This window comes from Rhincodon typus, chromosome 6 (genome assembly GCF_021869965.1).
Source record: "Rhincodon typus isolate 14 chromosome 6, sRhiTyp1.1, whole genome shotgun sequence".
Taxonomy (NCBI): Eukaryota; Metazoa; Chordata; class Chondrichthyes; order Orectolobiformes; family Rhincodontidae; genus Rhincodon; species Rhincodon typus.
The window spans coordinates 3,138,875-3,153,225 of NC_063337.1; the positions used below are offsets into that span (position 1 = coordinate 3,138,875).

Below are 14,351 nucleotides of genomic sequence, written 5' to 3' on the forward strand. Positions count from 1 at the left end.
GTGTTCATCCAGCTCTGCACCTTGTTATCTCCCTCCTGAGTTTATGTGGATTCCCCTTAGAAGCAGATCAACTCAGACTTCACTCAAACGCACCCTGTGGGAGCTAGTTCCAACAGTTTTTTTTATCAGTTTTCGAGTGCAGACATGGAATTTATTACTGTCCATTGTTACAAACAGATTGTAGGTTTTAAAATAAATCTGTCTTCCCATTCTTACTACCTGTCTATAAGCAGACTATAGGCTTTATTTCTCCATTTTTTTTGAAAACAGTGGGAGTGTATTACCCCCACTCCATCTGTCTGCAGACTCTAACTTCGTAAGGACCTTCACAACACCTGTTGTAACAGTAAACCACAAATGGGAGTAATCTCAAATGCACTTAGATATGGGGGAGTACTTTGCCACACGCATACTCGCAAACATTCAAGAGAGAAGGACAGGCAATTAGTGACAATTTACGTCCAACGTGACTGGCGGAAATACCACTTTATCAATGCTGTTGCTTTTAGAGTCCAGAAATTGGAGTTTAGTAGAACCAGTTCAGCCATATTCTCATTGAGTAGTGGGCTGAATGGCCTATTTCTGTTCCTAGCCTTATGGTTTTATATGTATTAAAATTGTATTTTCTGTCCATTTGTGGCACTATTGTGAAGGGATTTGTTTGCTGTTAGTAATATTACTATAGCAATCCTAATCTACAGAGCAGGGTGGAGTTAAGGAAAGTTTACAACGTAATAATTGTGTTGAAATTGACTTTGCAGCAATTTGTTTTCAGCCTAACTCTGTATCTAACCCCATGCAGTCCCTACCTAGGCTCAGTTTGATGGGGACAATGTAGAAGAAGTTTTCCTCTGTATCTAACCATGTGCTGTCCCTGCCCTGGGAGTGTTTGATGGGGGACAGTGTAGAGGAAGCTTTACTCTGTATCTAACCATGTGCTGTCCCTGTCCTGGGAGTGTTTGATGGGGGACAGTGTAGAGGAAGCTTTACTCTGTATCTAACCATGTGCTGTCCCTGCCCTGGGAGTGTTTGATGGGGGACAGTGTAGAGGAAGAGGAAGCTTTACTCTGTATCTAACCCGGTGCTGTCCCTGCCCTGGGAGTGTTTGATGAGGACCGTGTAGAGAGAGCTTTACTCTGTATCTAACCCCGTGCTGTCCCTGTTCTGGAGTGCTTGTTGGGGATAGTGTTACTCTGTATTACTCTTCAAATCAATTTTCTTGAATACTTTAAATCAGTGCCCTCTTGTTCTCAATTCTTTCATGAAAGGGTGCAGTTTCTCCCCATCTGCCCGGCCCAAATACCTCATGATTTTGATAACCTACTCGAATTCTTCGATGATGTAACTGAGAGAGTTGATCGGGGAGGCAGTGGATGTGCTTTATTTGGACTTTCAGAAGGCTTGTGACAAAATCCCACATAACAGATTAATGTGTAAAATTAATGTGCATGGGATTGGAGGTAGTGTATTGAGAAGGATAGAAAGCTAGTTGGCAGTAGGGAAACAAAGAGTAGGAATAAAAGAGATAACACAGTATGGAGCTGGAGGAACACAGCAGGCCAGGCAGCATCAGAGGAGCAGGAAAACTGACGATTCGGTTCGGGTCCCTTCTTCAGAAAATGCAGAATACGCATTGTGTTATCTCTGACTCCAGCATCAGCAGTTCTTATCATCTCTGTAGGAATAAAAGAATCTTTTTCTGAATGGCAGGCAGTGACTAATGGGGTACCACAATGATTGATACTAGGACCCCAGCTATTCACAATATGTATTCATGATTTGGACGAGGGAACTGAACGTTAACTCTCCAAATTTGCAGATGACACAAAGCTGAGTGGGGAGAATGCAGCAATGTTGCAGTGTGATTTGGGCAGCCTGAGTGAGTACACAAATGCATGGCAGATACTGTGTAATGTGGATAAATGTGAGGTTAACCACTGTGGTCACAAAAACAGGAAGGCAAATAATTGTTTGAACAGCTGTAAATTGAGAGAGGAGAATGTTCAATGAGACCTGGGTGTCCTTATCATAGAACCCCTACAGTGTGGAAACAGGCCCTTCGGCCAACAAGTGCATACCGACACTCGGAGCATCACACCCAGACCCATCCCCCTATAACCCAGCTAATTTACGCATCCCTAAATACTATGGGCAATTTAGCACGGCCAATCCAACTAGCCTGCACATCTTTGGACAGTGGGAGCAAACTGGAGGAAACCCACGCAGACGCGGGGAGAATGTACAAACTCCACACAGACAATCGCCCGTGGATGGAATCAAGCGCAGGTTCCTGGTGCTATGAGGCAGCAGTGTTAACCACTGAGCCACCGTGCCACCTGTTGCTGAAAGTAAGCAATGCAGGCAGTGAAGAAGGCAAATGGTATGTTGGCCTTTATAGCATGAAGGTTCAAGTGCAGGAGCAGGGTTGTCTTGCTGCAATTGTACAGGGCAGTGATGAGGCCACACCTGGAATACTGTGTGCTGTTTTGATCTCCTTGTCTGAGGAAGGATGTTCTTGCTATGGAGGGAGTGCAGCAAAAGTTTACCAAGTGCGTGGTTGTTAACCTGAATCTGATATCTGCAAACTTTTCCAGTGTAATTATAATGAATGATCCTCTTTGTGAAGGCAAGTGTACCCAGATCCTGATTTCTTTTTTGTTTAGCCTTTCATGGGGATGTGAGCATTGTTGGCTAGGGCAGCATTTATTACCCATCCATAACTGCCCCTTGAACTGAATGGTTTACTGGGTCATTTCAGAGGGCAGTTAAGAGTCAACCACATTGCTGTGGTTCTGGAGTCACATGTAGGCTAGACCAGATAAGGATGGCAGATTTTCTACCCTGAAGGGGCATTAGTGACATTTTTTATGGTAATCGATGACAGGTGTTATGGGTCACCATGACTGAGATGAGCTTTCAATTCCACATTTAAGGATTTCTGGTGTAGAGCAACTACTTCCCCTGGTGGAGCACATTACCTGAGAATGAGAGCCAGGCAGTTCAGTGCATTTTATCAGAAACATATCTGCACACAAAGTGGGATTTGGAAATCTGGACAATTCCATTTACCCCTCATCAGAGAGTTCCAGACTGAATGGGATAGAGTGAGCAGACTCAATTGAAAATTGCAAAAACTGAGATTGATGAATTTGTGTTAAATAAGGCTACTTAGGGATATGGAAACAAATACATGGGTTTGAAATATCCATTAGCCACAATCCTATTGATTTTGTTTTGATTTATTATTGTCACATGTACCCAGGTACAGTGAATAGTTTTGTTTTGCGCGCAGTACAGGCAGATCATACCATATAGATTGCATAGTGGTAATAGAACAGAGCAAAGAATACAATGTGATGGCTGCAGAGAAGGTGCACAAAGACTGAGATCAACATTAAATTTAAAATTTTGAGAGGTCTATTCAGAAGTCTGATAACTGTAGGGAAGAAGGTGCTCTTGAATCTGTTGGTATGTGCATTCAAGATTTCGTATCTTCTGGCTGACCGAAGACATTGGAAGAGATTATAACTGGGGTGGGAGGGGTCTTCGATCATGTTTGCTGCTTTCTAAGACAGCGAGAAGTGTAGATGAAGTCAATGGATGGAAGGTCAGCTTGCATGATGGACTGGTCTATGTTCACAACTCTCTGTAGTTTCTTACGGTCCTGGGTAGAGCAGTTGCCATACCAAGTCGTGATACATCCAGATAGAATGCTTCCTATGGGGCATTTATAAAAATTGGTAAGAATCTTTGCGGACATGCTGAATTTCCTTAGCCTCTTGAGGAAGTAGAGGCGTTGTTGTGCTTTCTTGACCGTAGCATAACCAGGACAGATTGAATAGTGAAAAAAGTTCAAAAGTCTCAATGGTCTCCCTCTGCTCTGATTCCTTTTCCTCAACTGTTAGACAAATGGAAATATGTGTTGAACATCATGGATCTAATTCTAAAGCCATTGAAATAACTTCTGCTTATAATCCATCTTGTAACATGGATGAAACTGGCTGATGATTGTAAGCAAGTGAAAGGAGCTCGATCACACTAACCAATAATTGTATGGCTTTCTCTTGGAACAGAGATACACAATCTTGAAGATGGGGATTACCGGGCCTCCGACAACTGCGTCAAAGCCTAACCGCACTGAGAAACAGCCCAGAAGATGTGCCATCAACCCATTTCACAGTATAAAGGTGGGTGTGGGAATCATAGAATCTTACAGCATGGAAACAGACCCTTCGGTTCAACCTGTCCATAACGACCATAATTCCAAACTAAACCAGTCCCACCTACCTGCACTTGGCCCATATCCCTCCAAACACTTCTTATTCATGCACTTATCCAAATGTCTTTTAAATGTTGTAACTGTACCCACATCCATCACTTCTTCTGGAAGTTCATTCCACATACGAACCACTTTCTGTGTCAAAAAAGTTGCCCTCATTTCTTTTTTAAATCTTCCTCCACACACCTTAAAAATATACCCCCTAATCTTGAAATCCCCCACCCTAAGGAAAATAAACAAGCCATTCACCTTATCAATACCCCTCAAGATTTTATAAACTTCCATAAGGTTACTTCTTGATTTACTATGTCACAGTGAAAAATAGTCCCAGCTTACCTAGCCTCTCAGTATAACTCAAACCCTTCATGCCCGGTGACATCCTGGTAAATGTCATAAGTAACATCTTGAGGAGGGGAATGGAGCCAATTGAGACCTGGGGGATTCAGGGAGAGAGAGCTACATTCAGTAATGGTTTCAATTGACACTGAACCTTCTGTGTTCCCTTCTTCCACAGTTTTTTGTGCTATGTCACGGACTGTTACAGCTCTCCCAACTCTTGGTATCAGGTTATCTGAAAAGTATTGTCTCAACCATTGAGAAACGATTTGGACTTTCCAGCCAGACCTCGGGAATGCTGTCCTCTCTGAATGAGGTAAGTGTGCAAAGTCCGAAGAATATTGGAGTGTGAGAGCTGGAGTTGGCCATTCTGCCCCTCGGGGCTGCTACATTGTTCGATTGGATCATGAGTCCAGCTCCATACCACCTCTCATCTAATCCTCATATTTTTAATTCCCAAAAAAAGTCCAACAAACGTTGAATAAATTCCGTAACTAACCATCCATAACCTTCTGACTGAAGTAATTTCACTTCATCTCCTCTGAGACTATATTTCCTGAGTCTAGGCAATTAGGGATGGACAACATCACATAAAGAAACTCCCCTCCCCCCAAACCATACCTTGAAAGTTGCCATTGAATCAGGTGGGAGCTTTCTCATTCGTTCTTGGCATACCAGTGCCACTAGCTAAGATACCTCTTATTACCGATCCCTAATTAGCCCTGCACAGATCGCAGAAAACTCCTTACAATGGAATGGTTTGCTCAGCCATTTCAGAGGATTGCTAAGACTTAACTATGCTGCTGTGGGTCTGGAGTCACATGTAGGCCAGACCAGGTGAGGACAGCAGATTTCTTTCCCTAAAGGGCATTAATGAACCAGATGTGTTCTTCCTACAATTGACAATGGTTAAATGTTTGTAATTAGATAATTCCAGCATTTAATCCTCATCCCCAATTGCCCAGAGGGCAGTTAAGAGTCAACCATGTTATTGTTGGTCTGGAGTCACATGTAGGTCAGACCAGGTAAGGATGGCAGATTTCCTTCACTAAAGGGCATTAGTGATGGGTTTTTGCAACAATTGAATAGTTTCATTATCATAAATGACCATTATTGATGAGTCCTTTATTTGAATACTAGATTTATAAAATAATTGAAATTAAAATCACCCAACTTCTTTGGTGGTCCTTGAACCCCTGTTCTTGTCATCATGAGGTCCTAATGTTGTCATTTCAGATCGGAAGCGCTGTGTTTATTGTGTTTGTCAGCTACTTTGGCAGTCGAGTTCATCGCCCCCGACTGATTGGCTGTGGGGGTATCCTCGTTAGTGTTGCTGCATTCACTATGGCCTTGCCCCACTTCATCATGGGACGGTATATATACGATCGCACCACCACATGTGAGTATTTCCCATCTTGCAACAGTTTTATGGGAAGCAGTTCTTGCGGCTAAACACTTAATGGGGCAGATTCTCCAGATTACTTATGAACTAAAGGACTCCCACGACAGTAGTCAGTGGGAAAATATGATGCAAAATATAAGAGAAGGTTTTCGAATTCAGATTAAACATTCATTCCATCCATTACCAATGCTCAGTCGCAGCAGTGTATACCATCTGTGGCAACTCACAAAGCTCCAGAGGCAGCACCTTCCAGTCCCATGACTAGCACCATCTAGATGGACAAGGGCAGCAGATACATGGGAACACCACCCCCCTGCAAGTTCCCCTCCAAGCCACTCACCATCCTGCCTTGGAAATATGTCGCCGTTCCTTCAGTGTCACTGGGTCAAAATCCTGGGTCTCCCTCCCATTGAGGGTTTACCTACAGCACACAGACTGTAGCAGTTCAAGAAGGTAGCTCATCACTACCTTCTCAAGAGCAACGAGGGATGGGTAGTAAATGCTGGCCCAGCAGCGACACCCACATCCTATGAATGAATAAAAGAAACAACAAAATTGTATCTTCTCCTAACTTGGCCCATTGTGGTGAAAATATTTGCACTGGTCAGCATGCCAACATAAGAATTGAGTGAGCAAGATAGGGAAATCATGTCAAAGCTTCATAGATCACTGCTTAGGCCTCATTTGGATTTTAGTGTCAAATTCTGGGCACTATTTTTAGAAAGGACGTAAGGCCTTGAGAGGGTACAGTATAGATATAGGTCTTAGAATTAAAGAGATCAAAGGCTGTGAAGAAAAAGCGGGAGCAGGGGACTGTGTTGGCTGATCAGCCATGATCATTTTGTCGGAAGTCAGATGACACTAGGTTATAGTCTAACGGGTCTATTTGAAATCACAAGCTTTTGGAGCACTGCTCCTTCATCAGGTGAAATCCTGTTGGAGTATAACCTGGTGTTGTGTGACTTCTGATTTTGTCCACCCCAGTCCAACACCAGCACCTCCACATTATGATCATTTTGAATGGGGAGCAGGTTCGAAGGCCCAATGGCCTACTCCTGTGCCTGTCTTTATCTATTCTTTTTATGCTTCACAACATTCCTGTGAAATGATCTTTTGTTATATTAATAGAGGTATTTTAAAAACATTGTTACTGTAATTTAATTCAAAAAGACTTCATTTTATTCTTACAGATAATGTTAGTACTGTCTCTGATATCTGCCACTTGATGCCTAAGGACCAGAATTTAAACAGTGAAAACTGCAGTGTGGAGAAAAACAGCAGTGATTATGAAACACTTTCGCTGCTGATAGTTGGGCAATTACTGTTGGGAGTTGGCGGTGTTCCCATTCAGCCGTTCGGGATATCATATGTTGATGATTTTGCCAGCAATAGGAACTCACCTTTCTACCTCGGTAAGCTGAATACGCTTTTGCTCTGAACATAAACTTTTGAGTATAGGAGTTGGGTCATCACATTGAGGTTGTACAGGGTGTTGATGAGACCTCTTCTGGAGGACATGTCCAGTTGTTTTCGCCCTGTTATAGGAGGGATATAATTAAGCTGGAGAGGCTTCAGAAGAGATTTACCCAGATGTTGCTAGGAATGGAGGGTTTGACTTATAAGGAGAGTCTGGATAGGCTGGGAGATAGTAAGAACTGCTGATGCTGGAGTCAGAGATAACACAATGTGGAGCTGGAGGGACATAGCAGGCCAATCAGCATCAGAGGAGCAGGAAAGCTGACGTTTCCCGACCCAAAACGTCAACTTTCCTGCTCCTCTGATGCTGCCTGACCTGCTGAGTTCCTCCAGCTCCACATTGTGTTATCTCTGGATAGGCTGGGACTTTTTTCGCTGGAACGTAGGAGGTTGAGAAGTGACCTTATAGAGGTTTATAAAATCATGAGTGGTATAGATAAGGTGAATGGCAAGTGTATTTTCCTTAGGGTGGGGGATTTCAAGACTAGGGGACATATTTTTAAGGTGAGAGGAGAAAGATTTAGAAATGACATGAGGGTCAATTCTTTTACACAGAGAGTGGTTCACGTGTGGAATGAACTTCCAGAAGAAGTGGTGGATGTGGTTACAGTTACAACATTGAAAAGAGTACATGAATAAGAAAGGTTTGGAGAGATATGGGCCAAGCACAGGCAGGGTGGGACTAATTTAGTTTGGGATTATAGTCAGCATGGATTGGTTGGACGAAAGGGCCTGTTTCTGTGCTGAATGACTCTATGACTGTGAATTTTTAAAAGATAATCATTTAAAAGTTAAGATCAGTCTCTTTGAATTGTTTGTGAAGTCAATTGTTGATAGTTAAACAGTTAATTGTGGGATTCTTTGTTTTGTAGATTTGCTGAAGTACTTTGGTCCTGTTTCATTTTGACAGTGGCTTGCTGGAAGCACTCAGAGCAAGACTCTCCTTCTGTTGTTGGGTTTAGTTTTGACTGACTTATAGCTAGTTGACTTCCAGCACTTGGAGAGAATTAGTGTCTTTTTCCTTTCATGACCTGCATTGCAAGGGTGTTTAATGGCTGATCTCAGAGCTGTGGCCTTTAGAGCAGACTAGTCCCATATACTGAGATATCAGACCACTGACCAGGGTTGAAGCTTCCTTTTTAACCCCAGTGTCTCCTTGAAACGGGAAACATGATGTGTCTCTTTTCCAGACTGCGGTCTTTTTATTTCATTGTGGTCACAGCCTGAAATATTCACACGGGATTACAGTGCGGTTTCTAGTACATCTCTCCATTTAAAGTTCAGATAGGATTTAGCATACTCTGAGGAACTTCAGTTACATAGAAAGAAGAAGATAGGACTTGCCCCTGGAGAAGGGAAGATTGAGATGAGATTTGATCAATGTGTTCAAAATTGTGAGGGGTATGGACAGATTAAATACAGAGAAATATTTTCCATTGGTCAAAGAATTGAGAACCAGAAATTGCAAATTTAAGATGATTGGCAAAACCAGTAATAGTGACATGAGGGAACATGTCCTCATGCAGCAAGTGGTTAGAGTCTGGAATGCACTGCCTGACAGTGTGGGAGAGTCAGGTTCAATCAAGGCTTTCAGAAGGGAAGTAGACAATTATGTGGAGAGGGAAAAACGTACAGAGCCACGTGGAAAAGGACAGGCATATGGCACTAAGTGAGTTGCTCTTGCTGATATCCAGCACTGACGTGACAGGTGAATGATGTCCCTCTCTGCTGTAACCACTCTGTAATCCTGAGCTTCCAATTGCCTGCTACTTCAACACACGGCTCTGTTCCCTGGCCAACATCTCTGTCTCAGGCTTGCTGCAGTGCTCCAGCGAAGCGAAGCTCAAGCTGGAAGAACAGCACCTCATTTTCTGCTTGGGAACTCTGTAGCCTTCTGGACTCAATATTGAGTTCAATAACTTTAGGGCTTGAGCTACTCCCATGTCCTTACCACAATCCCCACATACCAGGCCTTGTTATCACATCGTCTACTAATACATACAATCCATTGTTATCCACTAATAGCCCCCATTAACCACTATTCATTCTCCTGGGCTGATCGTTATCCACTTCTTTATCTGTTCATCTGTTATTCTCTCTCTTTGGGCTCTATCTCCACCAATTGTTTACTCCTTACTCCCACTCCCCACCCTATCTTCTGCATAAAAAACACCATTTTCCTAACCACCGTCCATTCTGAGGAAGGGTCATTGGACTTGATTTCAGTTATGGGTAAATTGTTGGAGGTGATTAGAAGAGATAGGATTTTTGGACATTTAGAGAGGCAAGAATTGATTAGGGATAGTCGGCATGGTTTTGTGCGAGGAAAATTGTGTCTCACAAACTTGATTGAGTTTTTTAAGGAAGTTACCAAAAAGATTGATATGGCAGAGCAGTAAACGTTGTTTATTTGGATTTCAGTAAAGTCTTTGACAAGGTTCCGCATGCTAGACTAATTAGTAAAGTTAGGTCACATGGGATTCGGGATGAGCTTGCCAATTGAATGCATAATTTGCTTCACGGCAGGAGACAGAGAGTAATGGTGGAGGGTTGTTTTCGGACTGGAGGCCTATGACCAACGGTGTTCCACAGGGATCGATTTTGGATCCTCTTGTGGTTGTCATTTGTACAAATGATTGGGATGAGAATATAGAAGGCATGGTTAGTAAGTTTGCGGACAACACCAAAATTGGCAGCATGGTAGACAGTGAAGAAAGTTTTCTAAGAAGTTTGCATCACATATAGACAGGATAGTTAAAAAAGCATTTGGCTCACTTGCCTTCATTGCTCAGTCCTTTGAGTATAGAGAGTTGGGATGTCATGTTGAGGTTGTACAGGACATTGGTGAGGCCTCTTCTGGAATATTGTGTCCGATTCTGGTGGCCCAGTTATAGGAAGGATATTATCAAGCCGGTGGGGGTTCAGGAGAGATTTACCAGGATGTTGCAGTATATGGAAAGTTTGAGTTAGAGGGAAAGGCTGGACAGGCTGGGACTTTTTTCACTGGAGCCTAGGAGATTGAGAGGCGACCTGATAAAAGTTTATAGATAGAGTTAATGGTAGCTGTCTTTTCCCTAGATTGGGGGTTTTCAAGACTAGGGGGCACATTTTTAAGGTGAGAGGAGAGAGATTTAAAAATGACATGGGGGCAAATTTTTTACACAGAGGGTGGTTCGTGCGTGGATTGAACATCTTGAAGAAGTGATGGATGGATGGGGTACAATTTAATGTTTAAAAGAAATTTGGATAGATCCATGAATGGGAAAGGTTTGGAGGGATATGGGCCAAACGTAGGCAGGTGGGACTAATTTAGTTTGGGACTATGTTTGGCATGGACTGGTTGGGCCGAAGAGTCTGTTTCTGTGCTGTACGACTCTATGACTTTATGACTCTACGACTTTGATTTCTCTCCACGGATGCTGCCAGACCTACTGACATTTTCCAGCAATTTCTGTTTTTGTTTCTGTGATCTTTTTGTTGAATGCTGAGGAGTTTCACTCCCTGACTACTGTGTTTCCTCCTCTAGGAATCTTGTTTGCAGTTAGTGTCCTCGGACCAGCGTTCGGCTTCGTTTTAGGTTCTGCTGTTCTCCGTCTCTACGTTGACATCGATAAACTTTCAGCTGGTGAGTGCTTCAGACAAACACTGGTGTTTCCCAATCAGTAGTGATCTTTTGACATGAGAATTGTCTTATGAGCAAAAGTTAAACAGGTTGGGACTCTGCTTACTGGAGTTTAGAAGAATGAGAGGTGATCTCTTTGTAACATACAGGATTCTTAAGGAGCTTGACAGGGTAAATGCTGAAAGGATGTTTCCCCTCATGAGAGAGTCTAGGACCAGAGGGCATAGTCTCAGAATAAAAGGGAACCAACTTAAGACTGAGATGAGGGGGAATTTCTTCTCTCAGAGCTTTGCGAGTCTTTGGAACTCCTTGCCACAGAGAGCTGTGGGGGCAGAGTCCTTGTGTATATTTAAGGTTGAGATGGATAAATTCCTGATCAGTTGGGGAATCAAGGCTTACGGGGAAAGGGCAGAAAAGTGGTTGTGAGGAATGTTGGATCAGCCATGATCCTATTGGATGGCAGAGCAATTTGGAGGGACCCAGAGACCTTCTCCTGTTCCTATCTCTTACAGATAGTGTAAAATGAACAAATTCAGATTGGCACAAAAGCAAAATACTTGAAATCTGCAATAAAAACTGAAAATGGTAGAGAAATTCAGCAGGTCTGGCAGTATCTTTGGAGAAAGGAACATTTAATGTTTCAATCAGGTCTGACTCTTCTTCAGAACTGGATGTAAAGTGTGAGAAGCATACGCTAATAAGTTGGGTGAGACTGAACAAGGGGTAAATGTAGCATCAAGGAAGGAAAAATAAGTTGAGTGGGGCAGAAGCAGACTGAAACAATGGATCTGCCAGGGCGGTCCTGTTTACAGACTTTCGAAAGAAGGTAGAAGTAGGTTGCATGGTGTGGGTGTTGCAGGCTGGGCCAGCACTTATTTCCCATTCCTGATTGCCGAGACAGTAAGAGTCAGCCACATTGTTGTGGGTCTGGAATGCACGGCCAAAGAAGGACATGAATTCGACTGGGACAACACATCCATAATAGCACAAGCCAAACAGTGACATGCCAGGGAATTCCTGGAGGCCTGGCATTCCAACCGGAACTCCATCAACAAACACATTGGACTGGACCCGATATACAAACCACTGAAAAACAGAATTGGAAGTGATGCCAACCACCCCAGCAAACCGAGGCATATAAATAACAAGCGGGACAGAACACCAACGCTTCACCGGAGTCGCACTGACGATGTTACCTAGCAGGGTGACGAAACATCTGCAAACACACCGGCTCGGCGAGCAAGTCTACAACCTCATCCACAACTCGAGCTACAAATCTTCTCAAAAACTTAGTACACTACATATCTCTAGGGAAACATCTCCCCAAGTTGCATTTAAATAGTGCCTTTTGTTATCCTGAATGTCGTCTCTATCAGCCATGCCTTTTGGCTTTGGTGTTCTGAAATGCACATTCTCATCTTACTGGGCCTGGGTAATTATTCAGATTTTATTTCCTGTCTGTTGCAGCTGATATCGATTTGGAGTTTGGAGATCCACGTTGGGTAGGAGCTTGGTGGCTTGGATTCCTTATGGCTGCTAGTTTTGTCGGCATAGTCTCTGTCCCATATTTCTTTTTCCCGAAAGAGATGCCCAAGGAGGTAGGTCCACTGCCGGATTTTCCAACCTGGAGGAATAAGGGGCATTATATAAGATGCCATTCAGCCTCTTCAGCCTGTTTTTGTTTCAAAATGTATTCTGCCATAGGAGGAATTTCCTTTTTCAGAGGGTAGTAAACCTGTAGAATTCCTTACTGGGTTGCAGAGACTGCGTTGTTAAGTATAATCATGGCTGAGATAGATTTTTAGTCGTTAAGGGTTATGGGGAAAAGGCAAAAGTGGAGTTGAGGATTATCAGATTAACTATGATCTCATTGAATGGTGGAGTGACTCAATGAGCTAATTCTGCTCCTATGTCTTGTTTATTTTTCGATAGCATCACCATTCACTCTTCAAAACTCCAGGGAGTGAAAACTTCACCTCCTCAATCCTCCCTTTAAACTGTCCCTAATAAACCCTCCCAGGACAGGGACAGCATGGGTTTAGATACAGAGTAAAGCCCCCTTTACATTGTGTCCATCGAACACTCCCAGGACAAGGACAGCGCATGGTTAGAGACAGAGGAATAAATCAATTGCTGACTAATCTAAGACAACAAGGTGCAGGGCTGGATGAACACAGCAGGCCAAGCAGCATCATAGGAGCAGAGAGGCTGACGTTTCGGGCCTAGACCCTTCATCAGAAAAGGGCCGAAACGTCAGCCTCTCTGCTCCTATGATGCTGCTTGGCCTGCTGTGTTCATCCAGCCCTGCACCTTGTTGTCTCGGATTCTCCAGCATCTGCAGTTCCTACTATCTCTGCTGACTAATCTAACCTGGTCTGGCCTACATGTGATTCCAGGCCTGCAACAATGTGACTGACTCTTAGCTGCCCTCTGAAATAGCTGAGCAAATCACTCAGTGCAAGGAAAATTACTAATGTAAAATGCTGACCTTACCAGTGACACCACATCCCATGAATGAATAAATATTTTACTTAAAAAAATTTTACATATCTAAACCCCTTGCATAAAACCACACTGTAGCATGCCATGAATTTAATTGTATAGATGTATCCCCACAATAAAGTGTCTTCACATCAAAAATCAGGACCAAGCTAATGAGAATTTCTTTGAGATTTATAAGAATGACAGACTGAAATAGACACACCGGCCCTTTGACACAATCCAATATAGTTCCCATGATGACACTGATGCTCCCCGCCCAATCCTGTTAATCTCCAGCGAGTATCGAAAAATCCTCTTTTCCCATCTGTTATCTATAATCCTTGCCTCCCCTTTAGTTGCAAACTCTGTCCAACTGAGCCTCGAATATATTTCGCAATCCAACCTCCCTCTTCCGCTCTCTGGATGAAGAAATCATCAAATATTCATGGCCATCTAAGAAAAGTATTCCTTCTCATCTCCATCTTAAATAGGAGATCCCTTATCTTTAAACTCTGCCACCTGGTTCTAGATACCACCTTGAGTGGATGCATCTTCTCAGCATCTACACTGTCAGGCCATCCTCAGGATCTTACATGTTTCAATAAGATCACCTTATGCTCCATCGAGAGCAGGCCCAAACTGCTCAATCTTTGCTTAGAAGACAAAGCCTTTATTGCCAGGAATCAATTTAGTGCAAAAACAAATTTGCTGGAAAAGCCCAGCAGGTCTGGCAGCATCTTCACAGATGCTGCCAG

The 14,351-nt window shown here is 43.1% G+C and overlaps 1 protein-coding gene across 1 annotated transcript in view; it reads left to right on the forward strand.

Moving 5' to 3' along the window:
• The first annotated feature begins 4,072 nt into the window (after window positions 1–4,072).
• The window catches only part of LOC109921781 (arf-GAP with Rho-GAP domain, ANK repeat and PH domain-containing protein 1-like), a 67,775-nt gene continuing 57,496 nt past the window's right edge, over window positions 4,073–14,351 (forward strand). The window contains exons 1-6 of the mRNA XM_048597858.1: window positions 4,073–4,187; window positions 4,794–4,931; window positions 5,852–6,014; window positions 7,208–7,429; window positions 11,020–11,118; window positions 12,583–12,713. Coding sequence (XP_048453815.1) covers window positions 4,092–4,187; window positions 4,794–4,931; window positions 5,852–6,014; window positions 7,208–7,429; window positions 11,020–11,118; window positions 12,583–12,713 — 849 coding nt within the window. The 5' untranslated portion in view covers window positions 4,073–4,091. The remainder of the gene's footprint in view (window positions 4,188–4,793; window positions 4,932–5,851; window positions 6,015–7,207; window positions 7,430–11,019; window positions 11,119–12,582; window positions 12,714–14,351) is intronic.